The sequence below is a fragment of the Chamaea fasciata genome, unplaced genomic scaffold (genome assembly GCF_029207755.1).
Source record: "Chamaea fasciata isolate MVZ Bird 193981 ecotype frontalis unplaced genomic scaffold, bChaFas1.0.hap1 SCAF_2, whole genome shotgun sequence".
Taxonomy (NCBI): domain Eukaryota; kingdom Metazoa; phylum Chordata; class Aves; order Passeriformes; family Sylviidae; genus Chamaea; species Chamaea fasciata.
In genome coordinates this window covers 103,409,455-103,432,023 of record NW_027094087.1, presented here as the reverse complement: position 1 = coordinate 103,432,023, position 22,569 = coordinate 103,409,455, and the positions used below count along the sequence as shown (strand labels likewise).

Sequence of the window (22,569 nt, the reverse complement as noted above, 5' to 3'; positions counted from 1 at the left end):
CCCTTCAGAGAGCAGAAATGAGCAGCAGTGATTAGCTGCTAAGTTCCTAAGTGGAGTAAGGCTGCTTTCAAATTGATTTGTGAAGACTTGCTAACTTGGCAGCAGTGCAACCCATTGAAGCTACAATTAGCAGCAGGTGCAGCAGGAAATGATATGGCTTAAGTGTGTTCAAAGGGACAAAGTTGGGTGCTGGCAAGGCCAAGAGTACAGAGAACAACCTGTCTCAGTGTCTCCACATCATCACAGAAAGGGGTATTCTCAATAAAAGAACTCTGGGTGCATGGCAGGGATGCCAGTAACCTTCCTGATTTCCAGCTAATGATGGAAGAGGAGTGGTTTTCAGTTTCACTGTACTATGCAAACACTGAGACTTCATGTTACTCTGAATGCATTGCTCACAAGCCTCACCTGAGCAACGCAGCCATTAGTTTGTTTGAAATCTTTTAAGACACCAACCCTTGACAACACAGCACTGAACCACTGGGTGCACATCACAGAGCAGGGGAGATCTACTAAAGCACATTAGCTCTTTACCACAGAGGATCACAACTGGGTAAAGGTCACTTCTTTGGAGCATTCGTTTAGGTGAGTGCCACAAACCAATTCCAGAGCCCTGCGCAGCCCTATGGACACACAGATGCAAGGGCTGATAACAACACCTTGTCTCTGGTGGTATGAGTACCATAAAAAGGAGGTTGATGACTCCTTGTGAAAAACAGGCTCAGGTATATAACCAGGCAAATTCAGGTATCTCAGGGAAGAACAGAAGAAAAGGAGGGCACAGTAATGGAACAACCCCATTACTTCTACAATTACCTTGCAGAGAGTCCAAAGCCTCCCTGCTGCAGAGGCATAAACCTGGCCAGATTTGGTGCCACTTGTTCAGAGTCAATTTTGTGTAATCTGGAGTACCTGAGTTACTGTAATACGATCTTTGAATAATCCTCCAAAGACCCCCACTAACAGGCCTGCTCTACCATCCTGTCTTTTCTCCTACCTCCCATATTACTACTGCCATACCTTCCTACTATCTCCAATTCTCACTAAACCCCTTCTGTCAAAATTAGCAGAAAATTACACAAACAAAATAAAGCTGGATAGCTTTTATCCTTTTACTGAAACTCAGTTTACTTAAGAATTCAACATAACTTGAACTCTTACTGTTCAGAAACAATTCTGATAGGTTATTTCAGAGCTTCCCAGCCCCAACTACCCTGCCTAATTTATTCATGAATTAAAAATTACAAATTCATTCTTTTGCTAAAACTGTCCTTTAAAGAAGCTCTCTTGCTGCTCATCCCCTTTTAATGTTTCTAGAGAGCAAACAGGTCTTCTCATTATTGTTCAATTACTAGCTAAAAAAAATTAAAAGCTCTTTCACAGTCATCTCTGGTATAACTGATTCTCCTTTTATCTCACCCTTCTAATTGCCATCTTTTGTACCTGTAGTCACTTGAGTTAATCTTTCCTCATGAGGGTGACCAAGTGTTATAATATTTAAGGGAAAAATCTCAACAGTGTCTTGGTGCTCCCACTTCCCTACTCCTGTGCTACATCCAGGGACTCCACATGTACTGTAGCCATGAACCCAGACAACACATTTGGGTCTTCTGCCCTGAGTTATGTGTAAGCTCAGTATAAATTTCACAGGTTTTACCTTGATTTTTAAGAGCCATCTTTGAACATTCAACTACATTACTCTATTACCTCATTCACATTATTCTCACTTGGCACACCATGGAAAAGATGGAGGTTTCCCAAGATTCTGTAAGCAGATCGGCATCTTTTTGGAGACCTTTCTCCCTCTTTTTTTTTAGAGTACAAGTGTTTTTATCCTCTTTTAATGAAAAATTGTTCTTCTTTGAATTCTCGCCCTCATTCCTGAAAGGATTTTTCTACAGTGAACTATCAGCAACTTGGTTTTTACCTATTGTTAAATTTACTCCTTTCAGAGTAAATTTATTACTGATCCCACATGTAATTATGTTATAATCAAGTACACATGAAAAATAACAGAAAACTGAAAAACCTAAATTTACACCAGAGTTTTGAGAGAGGAAACAAGCCAGTGCCAAAAAAAAAAAAAAAAAGGTTTTACAAAGTACTAATGTCACATCCATTTTTCCTGAACTCTGTAAATAACACACTGAGCTACAAGTTGCTGAAAAAATGTCATGCCTTGCATGACTTCTGCTATTTGAGAAACACTGCCCACATTTTCACTTTAACAACTTTAACTTTCAGAATGACTCTAGCTAGCTTTGGATGACCTCCTTAAAATCTTTCCAACCTGAATTACGACACAAACTGTTTTTATTTTCCCTCATTTACATATTGTTAAATTCCATTCTTCCTGTGTTTTTACTTATCATCTCACTTGCTGATTAACTATTCAGGAATGAATCCTGTGAAATCACAAGACTGCCAGAATGGAGAAAGTTACAACTAATGAAAATCAGCTTTGCCAGACTAATGACATGTTACTTCACAAAATATAAACTTTTCTGAGGTCTTCAGTCAGAACAGATTTTTCCCCTGACTTGAATATTTCCCACATTCCCCCACCCAAGCTTCCCACCTCTGCCCTCCCCTGTAAAAGACAAGTGCTCTACATAAATGGACAATAAAGTTCTGACATTAGCAAACTAATTCAGTCCAAATCTGTATTATCCGCAGTATCAGCTCTTTTTCTGCCGACTCATGACAAGTGTATTAATTTATGTGCATTCCAGGTTCCATTACAGCAATACTGTGTTTGCCCAAAGTCATTTTAAAGATTTGTTGAGCAAAGAGAGCACAGCAAAATAACACTTTTAAGACTGTTGCCCATAACTCTAAGCACAGAACAGCTTTCAAGACTGAATGATAGTCCTCACTTGTTACCTCCTGCATAGCCACACTATGACAATCCACCCTCTGAACAGCATGCACTCTAAAAAGATAAATCTGTGAAGGTGAGAAGAAGGATGAGACATGCCAAGAGATAAAGTTCAGTGAGATATCTGGTCAAATGCAAAGACAGTGTAATCCCAGGGTACTGATTTATCTGCTGGACAACACAATGTTTCATTTTAAACTTGGACAGCATGAGCTGATACTAAGGCTTTATGTATCAGAACTTGCATCTGTTCCGCATTCTCAAAAACAGCTCAGCAAGCCAGTCTGACGCTCAACCCAGGTTTAAAGAAGCTAATGAGCAAGTACTTGCAAAAGCATTGTTTAAACTTCTGGTGGAACCAACATGTTGCAGATTTACCACTCTTAAAGGAATATAGGTATTTTGGATGGTTTTTACAAGCAGGTTCAATTACACATGTCAGGAGTTATATATTTGCATTTTGGCACAACCCCCCTCCCTGGACAGTATTTTAACAGCCTCCCCACCTTACAAACCAAAATAAGAGAAAATGACCAAATAGGATGCTTGCAAACAAACCTTGGATTTGAACTTCATGATCTTGTACTTTGGTGAAATGCTGTCATTAAATTCCTTGAAAACACTCATTATAGTTACTGGAGTCTCTGTCTCTTTACCAGTAGATAGGCTGATTTCCTCAAAAACACAAGTGACGTTTTACAAATTAACAAAAATGCCAGAGGACATGACAATAAGTTGAATTTTACTTTGCTATTATGAATCATGTATCTCTTTTTTTCGGAAAAACTAAAGTGCAATCAGCCAAGATTTTTAAAATGTTTAAAAAGCAGTAAGTTTTCTTACTTTTCTTAAGTAATTCTTCAAGACCACTTTATTTGCTAAGCAGCAAGTCTAAGGGTAAAAATTTGTCTGCAATTGTTAGGGTCAAGGAAGTCACAGGGCTCTACTCTGCAGCTCACATGGGGTATATTGTGTACACATTGTCTTTAACATTACCACCTACATCAGACAACACTGGCATCCAACAGCTTCCATAAACACACTGCTAAACTCATAACCTGCCATAACCAGAATGAAAGGTACTTATGTTTGATGTGCTTAAAAGTCACACTTACTGTTTCACGTGGCAGCAGATAAACAGTTCTCTCAATATTTTTCACTGTCACACAACAGCTGACATAGGTGGTTGCAGATTCAATCCAAACTTTGCCAAACAAAAATACCACACCTAAGGGAGAAGGGCAAAGAATTCAAAATGCAATTTTAAAATCCACCATTTCTAATCTTGCTTGAAGCAGCTTGTAATGTATTCTTGCACTGAAACACAACCATTTCTGTGTTAGGTGCTTGAACAACAAATCTTTCCGATGTATCAGCACATTCTAAATTGTTTCAAACACCAGCTTTACCAACAGACACCTGTGTCATTCTTCATGTCTCTACCTCCATTGCTATAGTAACACCTGGTATGTAAAATTCAAAATGGCATTACACAGCCAGTCTCCAAATTCTATTCAGATATTCCATTGCTGCCTATTTTAGTTTGATAATCCCGAGAGAGAGGGAGGAAGGAGAGAGATGTCAGTGAAAGCTGAACATTATCAGAATGCCTATACTGTCAATCAAGCCTCTAACGTGTGTTATCTACAGTTTTTCACTCTTCAGCTAGACCAGTACAATTAACTCCTCTTCCCTACACTTCAGTACCATGAGATCAAGACTCTATTATAAATAAAATCTGTAAAAATGCATTCTGAAGACAACTAGAAGCTGATCAGCTTTCAAGAGACTATTTTTAACAAATGAGGACACCAAAAGGTGCATGACATTCCTAGGAATCCTGGGTGCCAAGACAGCAGTTGTAACCAAGGGAGACACTCAGAAAGATTATACAGAGCAGGACTAGTAGCAACTGACTTCACTGTGGACAATGTCATTACAGTACACACACATCTCTGAGCCCAGAGAACTTGGCAATAGCACAAAATGCTGCAAACTGCTCATCAAATTATGTTAAACTTTAAAATTACATGGTACCAAGCCACCCAACTGTCACAAACAGTTTCAAATTACAAGCACAAAAAACTCTCTAGTACGACTCAGAAACCTGGCTTTACCAGGTTCCCCTCAAGCTCCAAATAATTTGCAATTTGATTATATGAAGGACACTCTTCCTACAGCATACTACTATGGATGAAAACAGAAATATCCATGCTGAGACTGTCTCAGAAAGAGGGTTTCATGCATACAAGATTTTGGAACCTGCATTTCTCCTTGGCCTGGCAATGCATGAACAAGTCCTTGGTTAAGAGTTATAATTTATCTTCGCCAGATCTATCAGACATAAAGGCACCTTTCTTACTGCATTAGATCAAAGATAAATCAGTGAAGATGCACTAAGATGGATGACAGAGTCAAAGTGACAGACTATGAGAAATCACTTTCTGAGTGCCTGGAATAGATGTGAACAAGAATACTTTTGTCAAGGACAGAGAATGCTGCTGTTTTGAAGATGATGAGAGCAAGGATCCGAGTTTCAGCTGCACAAAGTATCTTAAGAAATTTTAATACAGAGGCAATCTTGAAGATCTAGACAGTTTGAATAGGAGTATTGAGAAAGAGCTCCAATTGCAGACCTAAGTGACAGGGAAGATGAAGTTCTTGTCCCCAGCAATCTTTTACTTTTTTGTTAAGGGATAAAAAAAAAACCACCTCAGATAGGTTTGTATCACAAAGAAAGATGAACCTGTGAGAGAGATCACAAAACAGTAGCTGACTGCTTGAACAGCTGGAAATATTAAGAGCATGGAGTAGTTAATCTGTCAGAGGAGTACATATAAGCAGGGGAGGTAGAAAGAAGGATACATGAGCCAGTAGAAGACAGGGTAAAAAAGCTGTCTGGATTGCAAAGACAAACTTCTATCAACTCTAGCACTGAAAAACAAGCGGTCTTAATAAACAGACTTCACAGAATCAAATCTAAAATGGAAGGAACCTTTTGATATCCAGTTGAACACTGACACACACACTACCATCCCCACAGACAGTAAAAGCTGAACTAACTTCCAAGAGTTTTCAGAGACATTTCATTAAAAAAAAAAAATAAATCAATGGAGGGAAATCAGGCCATATCCCCTGCAAGACTGTAGAAAGAATAAAGAAAGAAAAAATATGAATAAAGCTTATAAATCAAAGCCTGTGAAAAGAAAGATCATGCTACTAAATGAACCAAGAGGTAAGCAAGTCAAAACACATGGAGAATGTCTTGCAAAGGGGAAAAAAATAAGGGCAGGTTTTATTCATTATTTCTTTAAAACGTTAACAGGATCACAATTCTCGAGTTCTCTGCCTAAGACCATAAAGGGAATTATGAAAAGTAAGCTTCCAAAAAATCATTAAGTTTGAAAAGTCTTATGATTATGCTATAGTATTTACTCTTCAGGCAATGCATTTGACATCACAGCAAATGAGGCATAAACAAAGATCATGAACATGTTAAACAAAAAGCAATATCAAAATTTTCCCTTCTACATTACTAATTGAAAACAGGTGCAGTCTTTATTATTCAATCCTGAAAAAGTCATAATGAGAAAAGAACACTCCTTGCATGCGAGGAACAGAAATCCTTTCATAATTATGTTCCATTCAGCAATCACTGACTTAAAAGACAAAAAAAAGGAAAAATAACAATAGTGGGTTCTTTAAAAGTAGCAATTTTATATTAGAGCCATTGATTTCATCAAGATATCTATGATTATTACCACTCCCATCACCAAGCTGTTCAGCCCAGCACAGTCTCATATTTAAGTTTAGCATCCCAACTCACAACAAAAGGTGTTAACAAAGAAATGTATGTGACTCAATGCTTACAGCTTCAACTGAAAAAAACTCCAACATGTGAAAGAACCTTCTGGTAAATACACATGAAGCAAACTAGAAACCCAAGATCCTAAAGCTGATGATGAAATGAGGGGATAGATGGGAAGTGCTCAGAACAGATGTGAACACAAATTGTTTTGTCAGAGCTGAGATCAGAATTAGGCAATTTGAAGACTGTGAGAGCTGGGATTCACACTTCAACTGCACAGAGTATCTTACCAATTCAAAGACAATCTTTAAGATTTAGATAGTTTGCATTAGGGGATAAGAAATACAAGACAGACCTCATATCTTTCAGACCACCTTCCTCCCTTGACAGACACACCTTTCCTTTGTATAAAACCATGCAACTGCTATAGTACAGGCTTTTTATTCATCCACGTGAATTTTGAGTTACTTTTCCAAAAACAAGACAGCATGCTCAGTTGTTGCATCACTGAGCAAGAAATTAACAACCTCAGCTTGCTCCTGGGGTATACAAAATTTTAAGGAGGACAATGAGTCATCAGCACTGAACAGTGCTAGTAAGTCCCTTTTACTTCCCTACCTCTATACTAGGCCAGGAGATGACATTCTTCTCCCAGTCACAATGCCCTGCTCTGCAGACAGAGGTACAGAAAAACAAGGGATGAATATCTCAGAGCACAGAGACACAGGGTACCTGGATGTAATTTAATGAAGTCTGAAAACCCCAGTTTTTAAAAAAGAAAATCTGAACAAAAAGATTAGCATTTTCTGCCTTTAACTGAACATTACCTGGCTGACTGAACTGATCTTCATAAGCATCCAGCCAATAAAATCTTAAGACTTGATCATCACTTTCCCCCTTCACAAGTGGAAGGAGGCTGGGGTCCAGCTGAACTTCTGCTGCTGCTAGATCAGCTTCGTCCTCATCAATTCTGTCCCAACATGAGAGACCTGGGAGAGAACAACTTCTGCAGGTTTTGCAGAAGGATAAAAAACCAATTAAAACTGTGCCTTTGCTAGAATCACCATTTTGCTTTTTTCCAGGCCTAGATTCTCACCCTTTTTGTTTTACTTTCCACTACTAAGCAACATTCCCAGCAGCTGGGTTTCCTCAGGTTTCTTCTGAAAAGAGGGATGGAGTGACAAAGGCAGGAACTGACATTTAAGTATGGCTCTTGATACACCACACACAGGCTTTAAAAGTCAGTCACCTGCAATTTCAGCCTTGGTCAATTCAAGTCTTTACGTATCAAATATATCCATCCATCCATACAAGTTGCTTAGTGGGAACAATGGATTATTTCAACAAAACTACATTTTCAGTCACTAGATTATTAGGTCTTTTTCATCATACAATTGTTTTACAGTTTGAAATATTTTGCTATGGAAACATATGATTCAAGATCTTTCCAAACAATGAGGAAAAATAAAAGCCAACGAGAGAAAAGCCCTGCTTTTTTCCTATTTCTAAAGACATAGCTGTTCATCATTACTTTTAGCAGCAAAACTTTTACCTACATCTATTATGAAAAATTTTCAGATTCACTTTATTATAAGCATTGTTAGAAATTCCTTGGTTTTGCTTACTGACATCACAGTTCACTATTCAACACCTACATTGAGCCACCTCAGTGTGCTGAAATATATGTCACATGCTAGATCCCAAAAACATCAAATATTTTTCAATTATGCAGCATCAGCATGTTACTATTCTTAATGTAACTGTGAAAAAAAAAATTGCATAGCATTATTACCATTCTGATACATCACAATTATCCCTTGGGCAAAGACAAATATGAAGCTAAATCTAAGGTTTATGGAAATTGAGAGTCTTCTAAGTGGAAGCAAAAAAGAGAAGAAAAAGAGATTCTTACAAGATAGATGTCTCTTTCTTCTCTGATTCCAGCTGCTCTGTCTCTTTCTTCTCAATTTCATCATCTCTTTTCAAGCTTTCAGCTGTCTCAGGTATAGTTTCCGCATGCTCTGCTTCCATAGGTTCATCAAAGTCCACCTCATCAAAATCCATCATTCCCTGATCATCATCTGCAAGTGCTGCAGATAGAACTAAACGCTTGAATCATTAAAATGACACGCTGCATACTACAGCAGCATGCAGAGATAGCACACTATAAGCATGACCATAATATACAGCATTAAGATGGCTTAAATGTGATACTCAGTTTCTATATATATTTTATATATATAGTATAATTCAACAAGTGTTTTAACGCTACTATATCATATCGAAAGAGTTTCCAGAATTGGGTTTTGATTTACTCTTGATACCTTTAGTAGCTTTCTCTCCGACTGCCTTCGCTGTTCCCTCATTTTCTATAGGTTTTTGCACATGCTTGGTGTCCTCATTTTCAGAGACGCTGACAGACTTTGCTGTGTAATTGGGATGTTTAGGATGAAATGAAGCTGGAGGAAGAGTTTCCTTTCTGACATGAGCAGGAGCTTTCTTCGATACAGGGGCGATTACCTGAAAAACATTTCCAGCATGAGTTAAAAATAATCTTGTAAGAGCAAAGAAGAAAAAAAACAAACAAAACCTTTCACTTGTTATTTGCAGATCTAGTAACCAGGGCTAGAGGAAAAGTTCCATATATTTTGCACCATAATCCTGTCTTACTCCATCTCTTTTTTCCAATTGCTTCTAGTTTCAAACACAACTGTTAAGGTAACTAGCAGTGGTGATTATTTTCAACATAAAAGTTGATGTCACACAAGGTTTCACAAATCAGATGTATCTACACTACTCCATTTTCTTTCTACAGATCATTACCAACTATGTCATTGTATTTCCAGCTATAAAGTCCTTTCCATTTACCAGAACTCCTAACAAAATGCTAGCCTTCCATCCTTAGCAGTCCATCCTCCTTTCACTCCAAAATGTTCCACTAGGGCAAACTCCTGTCCATAGCTTCAATTTTCCATTTGTTTCCCATTTCTGCAAATGATTGGTCTCTTATCCTTTTCCACACTCCTTATTTCACCTCCCATCCTTCTCTCCTTACCACAAGGGTCTTTTCTACTCTTTGGAACAGACACAGAGCAGAAACTCACCTTTGGTGATGCACTAAACATCCTAACAACAGTTTCACCTGTCAAATGTAACAGCTACAAACCCCTACTATCCCACATACACAAAACTAATTGTACTCTTTAAGCGTTCACATGAAAGAGAATGTAGAAAAAAGCACAAAGTTACTCTGTAACATTGCTATGGAAGTTAAGGAGAAAAGTTAATTTCCAGGAGGAGAAATAAAAGTAAACAGTACTCAACAAAAACACAGATTAGTGCTTATTAATACTGAGAACATTTTTCTTTTCCCCTTTACCTTAGAAGTTTGGGACTTCACAGAGAAAGGATTGAGTGGTACTCCAGCAGATCTCTTCCTTTTCAGCATTATAATTGGTGGTGGACTTAGCTGAACTGTCTGAATATTGCAAGAACAGAGAAAGTGACAAAAGGAAAAGCTGTTTAGTGTTTTCTTTTGCCTTGGTTAGTAACATTTTCCATCAAGGAGAAAGAGAGACACCAATATTTTTGGCTGATAAAGAAAACACCTCCTGATACGAAACCCAGCCCCATAAAATAATGTTACCTGAGCAATCAGCCCATGAAGACACACACTGGATTTTCTAGGGGAGGAAACAATCTGAGAAAAACTGTCATCAATAAGTGAAACAGTTTTCAAACAGTGGGAATTTCAATAGCTAACCATGCCTTTATTGCACAAGTATCAGAATGACTTGTGCCGTTTTTCATGTCTGTTGAAGCAGTAGTATTGAACACACATGCCTCATGAAAGGCAGAAGTGCTCTTTCAGCACTGTTCCACTAGAGGAAAACACATTTTAACTTACTTACATGTACAGATATTTTTTTACTTAACCTTATCGACAGCTAACAACAAAAGAAATTTTATAAAACAAACAACAAAACAAAAAAAATCAGTAGCTAACTAGTATTTAAGTAAATAGAAGCCATAGTGTAATTATTAACATTATTTTCCCTAATCAATGTTCTACAAATTTGACAGCATTAAAATGCATTTCTTTAATGATACTGGAGGGGGAGAGGCAGGGGGGTTATAGTCATGGCAGGTTTTATAGCCTCAAGCAGATGTCATAGGGAGGAGCAAAATAATAAGAGCACAAAACTAAGAGAATAACTTTACATTGGGACATCCTATACCCTTTACTACACTGAAAAAAACAAGCTAAGCTTATTATGATTCATCATAGTCCACCTCAGTATCTCACCACTACAACAGTTTCAGCATTTACATGTGAGCAATCGTTCTGGTTTCAAGAAATCTGGCTAAAAGGGCATTAGGTACTTGAGACAGTCCAACCCTGTCACAGCAGCCATCCTGCACTCCTACCCCCAAGGGAGCGTTAACCTGGTTCTCTGCAGCAAAACGTGGGAAGCAGGAGGGGAGGCAGGCAGAGGTTCAGGTTACATCACCTGCTGAAACATTCTTGCTCCCTCAGCTCCTCCCAGAACCCACAGAGGTCAGATGGAGATGTCCTACAGTTCCCTGGTCGAGGCGTGGTGACAGATACACAGCACACAGCTCAGAGGCAGCCAAAGTCCTCTTTCACTCCACAGTGACTAAAACCTTGAAGGCTGCCTTAGCACAGGCTCCACACCATCTTAATATAAACTGTCTGTAATCAGGTCATAGAGGTATTGCCTTATCAAGCAAGGCAGTCATGCAACATCTGCACAGTGGAGACAACAGGCAGACACACACACACATAGAATAGACCAGTGAGATGTGCTATGGATGAAATCTGTCTTAGATTGTCTAGTTTCACAAAAATATGTGTTTTCTTGGTATGTTCCATGACAAATTAAGGATTAAGGTTGTTTCCAACAGATTTTATTGACATACTTACTTCAGCACTAATATCTTGAAGAATATCCCCAAGTAAATCATCCTTGGACAGGTCCACAGTTTTCTGTAAGGTAAGATCAGCCAAACAGTTTTCAGTTATATGTGCAAACTCAATCAGGAGAACAGCAGGAAATGACTAGAGGATTTCCACAAAACACACACAACGCTTTCAGAAATGCTCCATACACAAGAGATCATAATAGAAGTTTGTCTCGCTAGACACACAAAACTAAAATGAGCCTTTGGTTTACTCCACTCCCACTAAAACTGTGAACAAGTAAGAAATACTTAAATTCAAAAATGTAAAAACTTACATCTGCGTTTTTCTTCCCAGCACTGGCCATAAACATAGATTTAATTGTGTTCGGCTTTGACACCACAGATTTTTTCACGTTCTTTTTATCAATTGTAGATGTTTTGCCACCTTTTCCTACCAAAACAAAAAATGAAAAATTGTGAACTTTATGTAAGAAAAGTGCAATGTTTACAGGTCCAGTTATTAGCAAGGACAGACAGCCAAGGTAGTCTACTTCTTCTACCTTTATACTTCTGGCTGAAATGAAGCCTAGTCATCTTTCAGCTTTGTAGCAGCTGTCATGCACACACAAAAAATGAAAGACCCTCTCATCACCCTGTCTTTCCTAGTCATGTCAGAGATGCCTTTTGCATACTCCAGAAAAAGGACAGACACTTCATAGGAAAACATCTCCAGGGAAAAAAAAAAAGAAAATAAATAAATAAATAAATAAATAAATAAATAAATTAATAATAATAATAATAATAATAATAATAATAATAATAATAATAATAATAATAATAATAATAAAAGAGTGTCCAGGAGTTTGGCACTAGGCTTGCATTCTCAGCATCAGACTCAGTCTCTCAGTTTGCCACCAGATTCCATAAAAAAGCTGAGAAAATCATATGATCCTAGATTCTTACAAGCATGCAAGTATTTTAGTGATCAGGAGAGACCACACATCTTTCAGGCACTGGCTTTGAACACCAAGACTCCTCCCAGATGCATTTGTTCTAGAAGTGAATCCCCACTCCACAGAAGACTGTGAACAGCAGTGCCCCAGTCATGCTGAAGCAGTTAACAGTGATGTGACCTCAATTTGTGACCCTCCATCCTCTACATCACCAGGGCTGAACAAAATCCACAGGCACAGAATGACAGAGCTTCAAGTAATCTGTCATTTGGCCATATTTACCACATATACTGATGACAGGAAGTTGCCCATTTTGAGTACCTTTTAAAAGACCCTGGCAGACATTCTTCAGTGGTCACATGCAAGTTACCTTTCTTATTGGAACTAAGAGCATCATCATCCAGATCTTCATCAAAGATTTCCCTTCCATCTTCTACGTAACCTATCCCGTCTGTAGAAAAAATGTTTTAAAATTGCAGTTTAAATTCTGTCTTCTGATATTCCTGTTTCTTTAACATATTTACTTTTCCCCCTTTAATATAGAGCAAAAGTTTACAAAAGCAAGTATTAAAAACTACAGCACTCTCAGCTGTATCTTCTATTACACTAAATATGTTCTTACATGTTTAATGAGAAATTATCAATAACAGTACTTTTTTTTGAAAAATTGTAACACTGATAACTAGAAATAAAATTTCAAGCACAGGTCTTCGCAGAAAAATATTTTCACTACCATCATAACAGACTAGTATGAGAACAGTGCAAAGATTAAATTCCATTCAAAGATTGCCTTTCTCTTGTCTCCTGAAACAAATTTTAAGAATGTACTAACAATAACTTACTTCAAAGCATGAACATTATCAAGCCTAATTGAGTTATAACACAAGAACCAAAATAACTCTCCAAATTAGTCTTAAACTTACCATCATCAACAATCCAGTCATCATCCTGACGGTCTCTGACCATCTTGGAGTATTCATCCTCATCTATTTCATCATAAACGCCTGTGAACTCCTCAACCTACAGTTAAAGTATACTGAGGATTAACAGTTTCCATATCATCAATCTGCAGGGCATCAGTCAGAATACAAAAGTTCCCAAGAATGCATGGAAGGTGCCTACACTGCTGCAATGTTCACAACTAGTAAGCATGGTTATTAAGGAGGGGGTTTTTTGGCAGTGATAAAAGACAAGTTATCGATTTTTTAAATTATCACAGTATACTGAAACTCAAAATCTACTGAAGCACTGGCAGAGATTTCATTTGAAATTTACTTGCTTTATTGCTCATTTCATATTACCAAAAAAATCTTTAAAAAAGGGACTTCTGGCCTTGGCTCTACTCTCAAACATCAGTCTGAGCTCAATAAAAAGGAAAGGGATTTGATGTACCCAAGTAGAGTGCTCAGAGAAAATTTGCATGTTAATGATCTACGGACTTCTGGTTTCTTTACATTTATTCACCTCAATGAGGAAGTCACTTCCTGTTGGCATCACCCTTGGACAATGTTACAGTATCAATCTTACACTGCCAGATTTCAGTTCCACCACTTAAATTTTAGTCTCTTTATGGAAACACAGCATAGCAGTATTAATGGATTTCAGTCATGTACAGCTCTGAAATTAAAGTTTAAAATCATTCAAGATTAAAAAAAAAAAAAAGTACTTCCTATCATAACATTAATTATTTGATTTTAAAAATTGGTCCTACCCTGTGGCATAGTTCTCAAGCAATGTCAAACATTTTAGACTTGCAGTTAAAAAAACTGGGTTAGTTTTGAAAACAAAAAGAAACAAATTATATTAGAAAGCAGAAAACTACATTCAGAAAAACATACACTATTAAAAATAAAAAAGCTGATCTGAAGGCTTATTTTGTTTCCCATAACTTTTACAATAAATGGTGATTAAGCTTCTCAGCTCACATTCGCTTTTAATTAAGAAGAAAATATTTTTCACCTCATATTTTAATTTTTCTCCAGCTTTAGCTTTTTTCAGACGTTCAAGTGCTTCTTGCTGGCCTCTTCTACTCTTCCTCTCACGTCTAGAACGTGATGCTGCAAAGCTTCCAGACTCACTCATCGCTGCAAATAATCAAAACCAAGAGAAATTAATTTAACAATGAGCTGTTAGCTTTGGTACTTAAGTATTCAGTGATGTATTAATAGATGACTGCAGTTTTTCTTTAAACCAAAACCTACTTGGCTAAAAGCAGAGTCACAGATGGCTCTTCCCAAGTCAATTCTGGAATGATACTGAAGGCATGGCCTGACAGGGAGCTCGAACAGCCCTCTCATGCCAGCCCACATTCAGTGCGAAGCTACCACCCAGACTCCCAAAGCACCTCTCAAATCTCAACAGCCTTTTCCTGTAAGAGATCCCCGCCACCCCTTCCATGGGAATTTCCAGCTCCTTTTATTTTGCACGTCTCCATGACAACTCAGGAATACCAGACCTAGAGAAGGCCTACACGGCTACAAAGCATCGATGTTTTTAGGCGGCTTCACCATGCTTGAATGTGACCAGACTGAGACAAGCTAGTGATCCACTTGACACTAGTGACAGCTGACACCCCACTTCCCCTTCCAAATGCTCTCCCCAGCAAGGTGCTTTCTACTTCTCCTGACCTTTTTTCTTTAACTTGGGGGAGGAACACTTATCTGACCACAGGGAACAAATGGAACCCAATCCAACTTATAAAAGCAAACAAACAGCCCAGGGACAAGGCTGCGGGTTCAGTGTGAGGAGCTGAATACCCCGTGCAGGGAGAGGAGACCCAAGGCTGGCCGGGCGGCCAGAGGAGCAGGGCAGTGCCCTCCTGGTAGCAGCAGGACATTGTGAATAGAGTTGCACCTCGGCGGCGTAGCTCAGATAAGTCCGGATTTGTCCTGCTAGGGGCTGGGGTAAAAGGGGCATTGACACCGCCTGCTGTCCCACGGGAGAGAACTGCAAAGACGGACCGCTTTGGGCGCGTTTATCTTCTGTCAATCCTTCGCCTTTACTGCACGCCAGCGGCTCAGGCAACGCGCTCCTCTGGGACAAGCCCGTCTCCAGCCCCAGCCGGGACCACCCGCGCCCACCGCTGTCCCCTGGGCTGAGAGGGCTCCCATCGGGGACGCGACCCGGGAGAGCCAGCCCACCCTGTGGGGCTCCACCGCCGGCGCGGGGCCGCGCGGCCCGAGCCCGTTTCCCGGGCGGATCCCCCGTTCCGCACAGGGTCCCGCCGCCGGCGCGGCCCCGCCGGGCCCCCGCGAGGCCCCCACGCCGTCCGCCCCCACCGCCCGCCGCGCACGCGCGCTCCCGCGCCCGGTGCGCGCGCGCTCGCCCCCGCCGGCGCCGCTGCCCGGTCGCCCCCCGCCTGACAGCGAAACGCCGGCACCCGCGAGGGACGGGGACGGGCGGGAGGACAAGGACGGGAGCCCCGGCCGCCCCGCCGCCCCCGGGTCTCACCGTCCCGACCCCGGGCGCCGCTCTCGGCCATGGCGCTCGCGCCAAAGGCTCCCGAAAGTGGCGCGAGACGGGAGCCCCGCGCGCCGCCGCCGGGGCCGCATCCAATCAGCGGGGGCGGGGGCGGGGCCGGCCCGGGCGCGGAGGGAGCGCGGCCCGCGGGAGGGGCCCGGCCCCGTCCCGCCCCCGCGGGGCCCGCAGCGGGAGCGGGGCCCGGCGCCGGGCGGAGCCGCTTCCTGCCTGCGGCCTGCGCCGCCGCGCCGCGCCGCGCCTGGGCTGGGCTCGCCGCTGCGGCCGCGGCTTTGCGGGCGTTCCTTTGGCGCCAGGGCCCGCGGTTTGCCGCGGGTTGCGTCTGACGGATCTGAGCAGGGCTCCGTCTGCTGCAGGGGCACATAGCCCGTACCGGTCCGGTGCCGCAGTTAGGGCAAAGCCATGTTTAAATGCCTCGTCATAAATATATCACGTCCAAACGTCATGTATAAAATACATCTCCTGAGCTGGGGGGAGGCGGTCGTTGATGCCAGATGGATAACGCTGGAGGGTGAGGGTGAAAGATCACCTGCAGCGACGTTCTCAGCGAGAGAAACGGAGATCTCCCACACTTTTCCATCGACCTGTAACCCCTGAAGGTCGAATAGTGATCGTGACGCAACTAATATAGGTATGATGCTCTATCACAAGTTTCAGGAACAACTTCAGTGAATGAGTCCCTGGAATCTGAAAGAGGCAGATAGTGGCTGGCCAGCTTAGTGACAAAATATATTTAAATATATGTGTGTGTGTTCACTATAAATGTATTTTATATAATTATAATTATGTAATTGTAATATCTAATTGTAATTATATAAACACATACAGTTTTTAATATACTTTTTTTTTTTTTAAGAGTAGATTTAGACTGGATTTCTGATATCTGAACAGGCCAAGTGTATGGAAGGCTCTGAGAAAAGACTCACCAGACTTGTCCTTGCATACCCCTGACTTGGTCAGGGTGGAGAGGTGGGGTATGTTCTCTTCATTTTGATGCTACAGAGATACCTTCACTCAAATGTGTCAAGAGTACTTACACAACAGCCTTCAGCTGAGGAGCATGGACTGTGTCCAGAAAATTACATATTTCAGCTTCAAGCATAGATGTGAAAAGGTTTTAAAAGTATTAATTTAGACAACTGAAGCTTTACAAGCTCTCTTCTAAAAGGGTTCAGATCTGTCTGTGTATGCATTCAGAAACCCAGGGAAACTGATGGGGTTTCTCCACAGATTAACCTCGGTATTTTGTCCAAACACATTAGGGCTGGCCAGTCATTACTAAAAATCCTACCACCATCATTTGTAGAATTTTGTTGAGAAGCATTTACTGCTCGTGCAAATATGCAGGCACTGACTCCAGCTTCTTGCAAAGGCAGGTGGCACCACAGGGCTCTCTCCTTATGGCTGATATGCTGTTGCAGAAATGTGAACTAATATTTGGTCTGAATATACTGATTGTTTTCAACTATCTGGAGGAGAGAATTTATATGGTTCTGAAAATTCAAATTAGTTTCCTTCCTTCTCCTTTGCATTGGTAAGAGAAATAAAAAAAACCTCCCAATTCTCCAAACTTGCATACCCAGGTGCTAGTACATCATTATCCCACTGCTGGCCCTAGGCTTAGGTGGAAGCAGAAGAATGACTCAGCCTCCTGTGGCAGCTTCCTGGTGCCAAAAGAGGCTGGACACTGACAGTCAGAGTGCCCATTGCCAGGGAGAATGAGACCCCTCTCAGCAATACCTAGTTAATAAGCCAGCTTAGCTGTAGCAAACTGCATCCTTGGAAACACTGACAGCCACAATGAGAATGCCTCTCTGATCTGCTGTCCTGGTTTCCACTGCAATCAAGTTCATTTTCTTCCTAGTAACTGGTACAGGGCTGTGTTTTGGATTCTGGAAATAATAACGCTGATAACACACTGATGTTTTGGTTGTTGCTGGGCAGTGTTTGCACTGAGTCAAGGGCTTTTCAGCTTCTCACCCCACCCTGCCAGCACAGAGGCTGCAGGGCACAAAGAGCTGGGAGGGGGCACAGCCAGGACAGCAGATCCCAGCTGATATTCCATACCATAAGATGCTGTACCCAATATATAAACTAGAGGGAAACTGGCCAGAGGCCACTGCTCAGGAACTCTCTGAGCATGAGTCAGTGGGTGGTGAGCAATTGCACTATGCATCACTTACTCTGTATATTCTAATTATTGTTGTTCTTCTTTTCTCTTCCTTTTTTCTCCTATTAAAGTTTTTGTTTCAACCCTGTCTTGGTTTGGGAAGACGGGTATCTGCCAGGTAAAATTACAATCAGAGGCTTTTTGGCAAAGATTTGGGAAATAGGAATAGCAGTTCTTTACTGGTATGTAATACAAAGCAAACAAACACACACAAAAAAAAACCCCACCAAACAACTACAGCATTAATAACAAACGACAACAGTACCAAGAACCTTGAGGGCTTTGTTTCACAAAACCCAGGGCAGTTTGGTTTCCGTGTCCCTGCAGGATCCTCAGAGCACCAAGCTGAAACAGTGGAAAAGTCCCGGGCTGGTAGCTGGGATGGCAGGGTGTCCCGACAGGCAGGGGCAGGATGTCCTGGCAGCGCAGGGGGTGCAGGGTCACACTGTAGCAAGAGGAGCAGCGCTGAAGAAGCCGAAGGCGAGGCAGTGCCTGGACCAGCTCCCGCGGGTGGCAGAGAAAACTTAGGATTCAGGCCGAACCGGTGATAGTAGATTTCTCAGGACTGGATCCCTTTGGCCACAGTGAAACTCTTCCAGCCAGCAACAGCCGTTCTCTCTCTCCCTGAACGCCGGAAAAAGAAAAGCCCGCAGCTGCCTTAAGCTTTGTCTTTTACCTGCGTTATCTCCCCCTTCCAATTTTGTCCACCTCTTTGTTTCGGTTAAGTACTCTCAAGTATCCAACACTTGGTCTCCTTGGTAACTTGTGGGGAAAAAATTCTTTAGAGAAAGAAGGAACGAACCTAACCCCCAACAAACCCCCATATTTTACTTTGAGTTTTCCCCCTAGTTCTCTCCCACATCCCACTCGGGGCAGGTGGGAGAGTGAATGAGTGAGTGGCTGTGGGCTGTTTAGCTGCCTGGCAGGTTAAACCAACAACATCTACACACAGCCTCTCCTTCACAGGAGTGTGACACTGCTTTACTTCTTTTTTTAAACACATGCGAAAAACAAGATCACATCACCAAGAATGATGTGGATTCAAAATCAGAAGTTACTCAATTTTTAAGCTACAATACATAAACATTTATTAAATAGCAATATCTCTAAATTCTTCAGTTTGATTAAAAATAGAATGCCACCACATATCACAGATACCTAGCCTTCACATGCTTTGGGTTTTTGAATTGGCTGGATTTTAATGTTTTTAATTAAAATTAAACAATACTCTTTGTCAGCTGTCATGTGAACAGTGGCATGTTTGTCATTCAGGTGATGCCACGATTTGAGCCGGTACACAGTGATACAGTTAATTTCCCAAACGGAAGTTGTTGCCATAGCTCCACTGTGGGACAGCACAGATCAAACAAAAGACTTTTTCATGGATGCTAGTTCAATCCTGACATTCATCTCTGGCTGTAACAAGAATGCATCTGTTTCCCACAGCACAGCATAACAAGCATATTTAAATGCTGCAGGGGGGAAAAAGTAAAAGGTGGGAGGAGCAAGGGATAGGCTTTGCTTTGGGAAGGGGAAATAACCCAGCAAGATTTGGGACTTTCTCTCCTAAAGGCTTTATCACAGCAGATTGCTTTGAGCTGATCTTTAACCTCCCTTTGGACAACCATACAAGAACAACTTGGCATGACCTTTGCTCAGTTGTCTTTTAAGAACAAGAAGTGGGAATTCTGGTGGTTCAGAGCCAACAAAATTCCCTCGAGGCAAGTGTGATAGCTGCAGAGAGAAGTGCAAGACAAGCATAGTAACGAAGATGGTAGGCAGCAAAAAACACAGTATGGAGGAAGAAACTCAGGAAACTCAGAAAACTCACAGATTTCAACACAAGGTGAAAAGATGTATTTTTTGTTTTGTTTTCTCTGAACCGTAATTTAAATATGTAAGTTAATAATAGTAAATACTGTAAACTCATTGCAAGTGTTCCAAGGCAATGTAAACTGTAGTTTACATTAGCATAGGAAAGTACAAATGGAGTATAGTATCAAAACTAATTTAAATGGACAAAATAATTACTGTATTGAGGATTATTTTTCTCTTCCTTTTAATGACTAGAGTGTGCTTGATCTGCTGCAAAAACAGTAGGACAAGTTAAAACTCTCAGATTCTGACATTACATATTAAGCTTATGGTAGGTAATGCTTTTGATGATGGAAAAAAAATCTGTTAAAACTAGGAGTGGTGGTACAAAAACAATGCCAGTAAATCATGAATGACAGCAAGATAGCAAATTCACCTGTACTATGTCCACCTCAAAATGCTTAAACATTATTGCATTGCTGTTAAGTACAGACTGTGGAGAATTGTGTATGTGTGCATGCTACTCAAGATATCAGTGTACATGTTCTATGTGTATGTTTCCTACAAACATGGAGTATTTCATTATCTTACTTTAAATCCTTGCATTGGTCTGAATTAATGCACATTATCCCTAAATTAACTTAAAGTTTTTCCTTCTAATTTCATCCAGTTCTGACCACTTCTGCAGCTGCTTACTAAACTCTGCTATGCATGTGACATTTCAACAAGAATTATTTAACTGTTTGGGGGACTAAACTCCTAAAGAATCACAGATTTCATAAATTAAAAATAAAAGAAATCTCAAATTCTTACTTTACAAGACATCTTTGCTTTCAAAACTCTTCACATATAGTAAATTGATAGATGTATGAAAAGACAGATGCTTCTCCTTGTGTTTATCAATAATGATAATGCAGACATTTATGTTTAAAAGGTAAATTCCTTGCTTAACGGGCCTCTAAATGCCTTTTGTTCCCTTCACAGCTCTTTTTTATTTCCTACCTGAGTTACTTGCTATCAACAGGATGAAAAGAATAAAGTTGTTATTAGGATGTTAAGGCTTAGAAATAAAAATGTGAAATAGAAAAAAGAACACACATTAATTTCCATTACAACAGAAAAAGTCTATGGAATGAACATTCAGAGACACTTTTTTTTTTTTTCTTTCTTAAACAAACACCATTCAATTCTGATTGCAGTTTAATTACAGCAAATCCTAGTAACTGGACCAGAATTGGTGGAATTATGCTAACTGGAACAGAGAGCAGAATCTCATCACCTGCTTGCCTAATACAATATTCCTATTCAAGCCTAGAAGAAAAGTACAAAATATTATAATGTACATTAAATAGGGAAGACAAGTGAAAGCAAACTCACAGAAAATGAGCCCTCACATAATTATAACGTCTAAGAATTAAGTCTGATGCCAATGGTATTCAAGAGCATGCAGTTATTGCCACAGCATGAAAGTCTCTGTTTTAACTACTTTCAGCACTCTCTCTTTACAATTGCACAAAAATGAACAATTAATATATAAGCAGAACATTATTGCAGAGAGGCTGTTACATTTCAAGACCTGGCTGAAGATCAAATGTGCTTCCAAGGGTGAATACTCTCAGCATTCACTATTTGACATCCCTTTGGCCGAAAGGAAAACAGCATCATGAGGTGCCGCAAAGTCTTCTGACAGCTCTGGTGCTGGACTAGTGCTGGAGAAGGCTGTGCTCACCCTGTGGGGAAACAGCAAGGGCCAAGTGCTCCCTGCACTAGGGGAGCCTGGCAGGAAGCTGGGCCCTTTTCCCCCATCCTGAGGACTGCGATCAGGGCAGCCTGGAGATGAGAGTCAGGATCAGCCAGGACAAGTCCACGGTGATGAGACTGGTCTCAAAACAAACCAGAAACATGACTCAGGGTCAGGTCAGGTGATGGTAACCTGGCTCAGATGCAGCCTAATGATTACCAGGCAAGCTGTAGAATGATCTGGGTTTGAAGAAACCTTAAAGGTGATCTAGTTCCAGCCCTTGTGTCACAGGCAGGGACACCTTCCACTAGATGAGATTGCTCAAAGCCCAATTCAGTCTGGCATTGAACACTTCCACTGGGGGGGAATCACCAAACAAGTCCATTGAACAAGGCAGGTTCCAGGTCAGGGTAGGGAGCCAGGGCACAGCTGTGGCTGATTTGTATGGAGATCAGCACTCCTCCAGCTCAGCTCCAGCAAGGACCAACAGCACAGGCCAGAACTCAGAGCCCAAAGCTGGCAGGAGACCCAGGTGAGGCTTGGCCAGGACTGTCAGTGCCCTCACAGCCTTGACCGCAATTCCCATTCCCCACAAACAAGGTGTGTCCTCACCTTGAGAGCTCAGAAAGGGGAGAGGGATCTAGTTGATGCAGGTTGTCAGTGGATAACTTTATGGACACTCAGCCAGGGCAGGGAAAATGGCCTGGAAAGGGGCCACAGCAGATGGAACTAGAGGGTAGCAGAAACCCTACAGACCAGCCCCAAAGGACTGCCAGGTGGATTCTGAGAGGAGGTTCACTCAGG

At 41.1% G+C, this 22,569-nt stretch overlaps 2 protein-coding genes across 3 annotated transcripts in view; one reads left to right on the top strand and one right to left on the bottom strand.

The window, feature by feature from the left end:
* The window catches only part of POLA1 (DNA polymerase alpha 1, catalytic subunit), a 186,526-nt gene extending 170,412 nt beyond the window's left edge, over window positions 1-16,114 (bottom strand). The window contains exons 1-12 of one of the 2 annotated variants that reach the window (XM_066176965.1): window positions 16,013-16,114; window positions 14,522-14,646; window positions 13,486-13,582; window positions 12,933-13,013; window positions 11,945-12,060; window positions 11,632-11,694; window positions 10,066-10,164; window positions 9,011-9,206; window positions 8,599-8,776; window positions 7,514-7,692; window positions 3,994-4,106; window positions 3,437-3,553 (exon numbers count right to left, since the gene is read on the bottom strand). In XM_066176965.1, coding sequence (XP_066033062.1) covers window positions 3,437-3,553; window positions 3,994-4,106; window positions 7,514-7,692; window positions 8,599-8,776; window positions 9,011-9,206; window positions 10,066-10,164; window positions 11,632-11,694; window positions 11,945-12,060; window positions 12,933-13,013; window positions 13,486-13,582; window positions 14,522-14,646; window positions 16,013-16,043 — 1,395 coding nt within the window. In that variant the 5' untranslated portion in view covers window positions 16,044-16,114. Of the gene's footprint in view, window positions 1-3,436; window positions 3,554-3,993; window positions 4,107-7,513; window positions 7,693-8,598; window positions 8,777-9,010; window positions 9,207-10,065; window positions 10,165-11,631; window positions 11,695-11,944; window positions 12,061-12,932; window positions 13,014-13,485; window positions 13,583-14,521; window positions 14,647-14,763; window positions 14,824-16,012 lie in introns of those variants that run through there. The other variant, XM_066176966.1, reaches the window with a different exon arrangement.
* A 3,674-nt stretch (window positions 16,115-19,788) lies between these two features.
* The window catches only part of PCYT1B (phosphate cytidylyltransferase 1B, choline), a 41,334-nt gene continuing 38,553 nt past the window's right edge, over window positions 19,789-22,569 (top strand). The window contains exon 1 of the mRNA XM_066176963.1: window positions 19,789-20,055. Within this exon, the coding sequence (XP_066033060.1) occupies window positions 19,981-20,055 (75 nt within the window). The 5' untranslated portion in view covers window positions 19,789-19,980. The remainder of the gene's footprint in view (window positions 20,056-22,569) is intronic.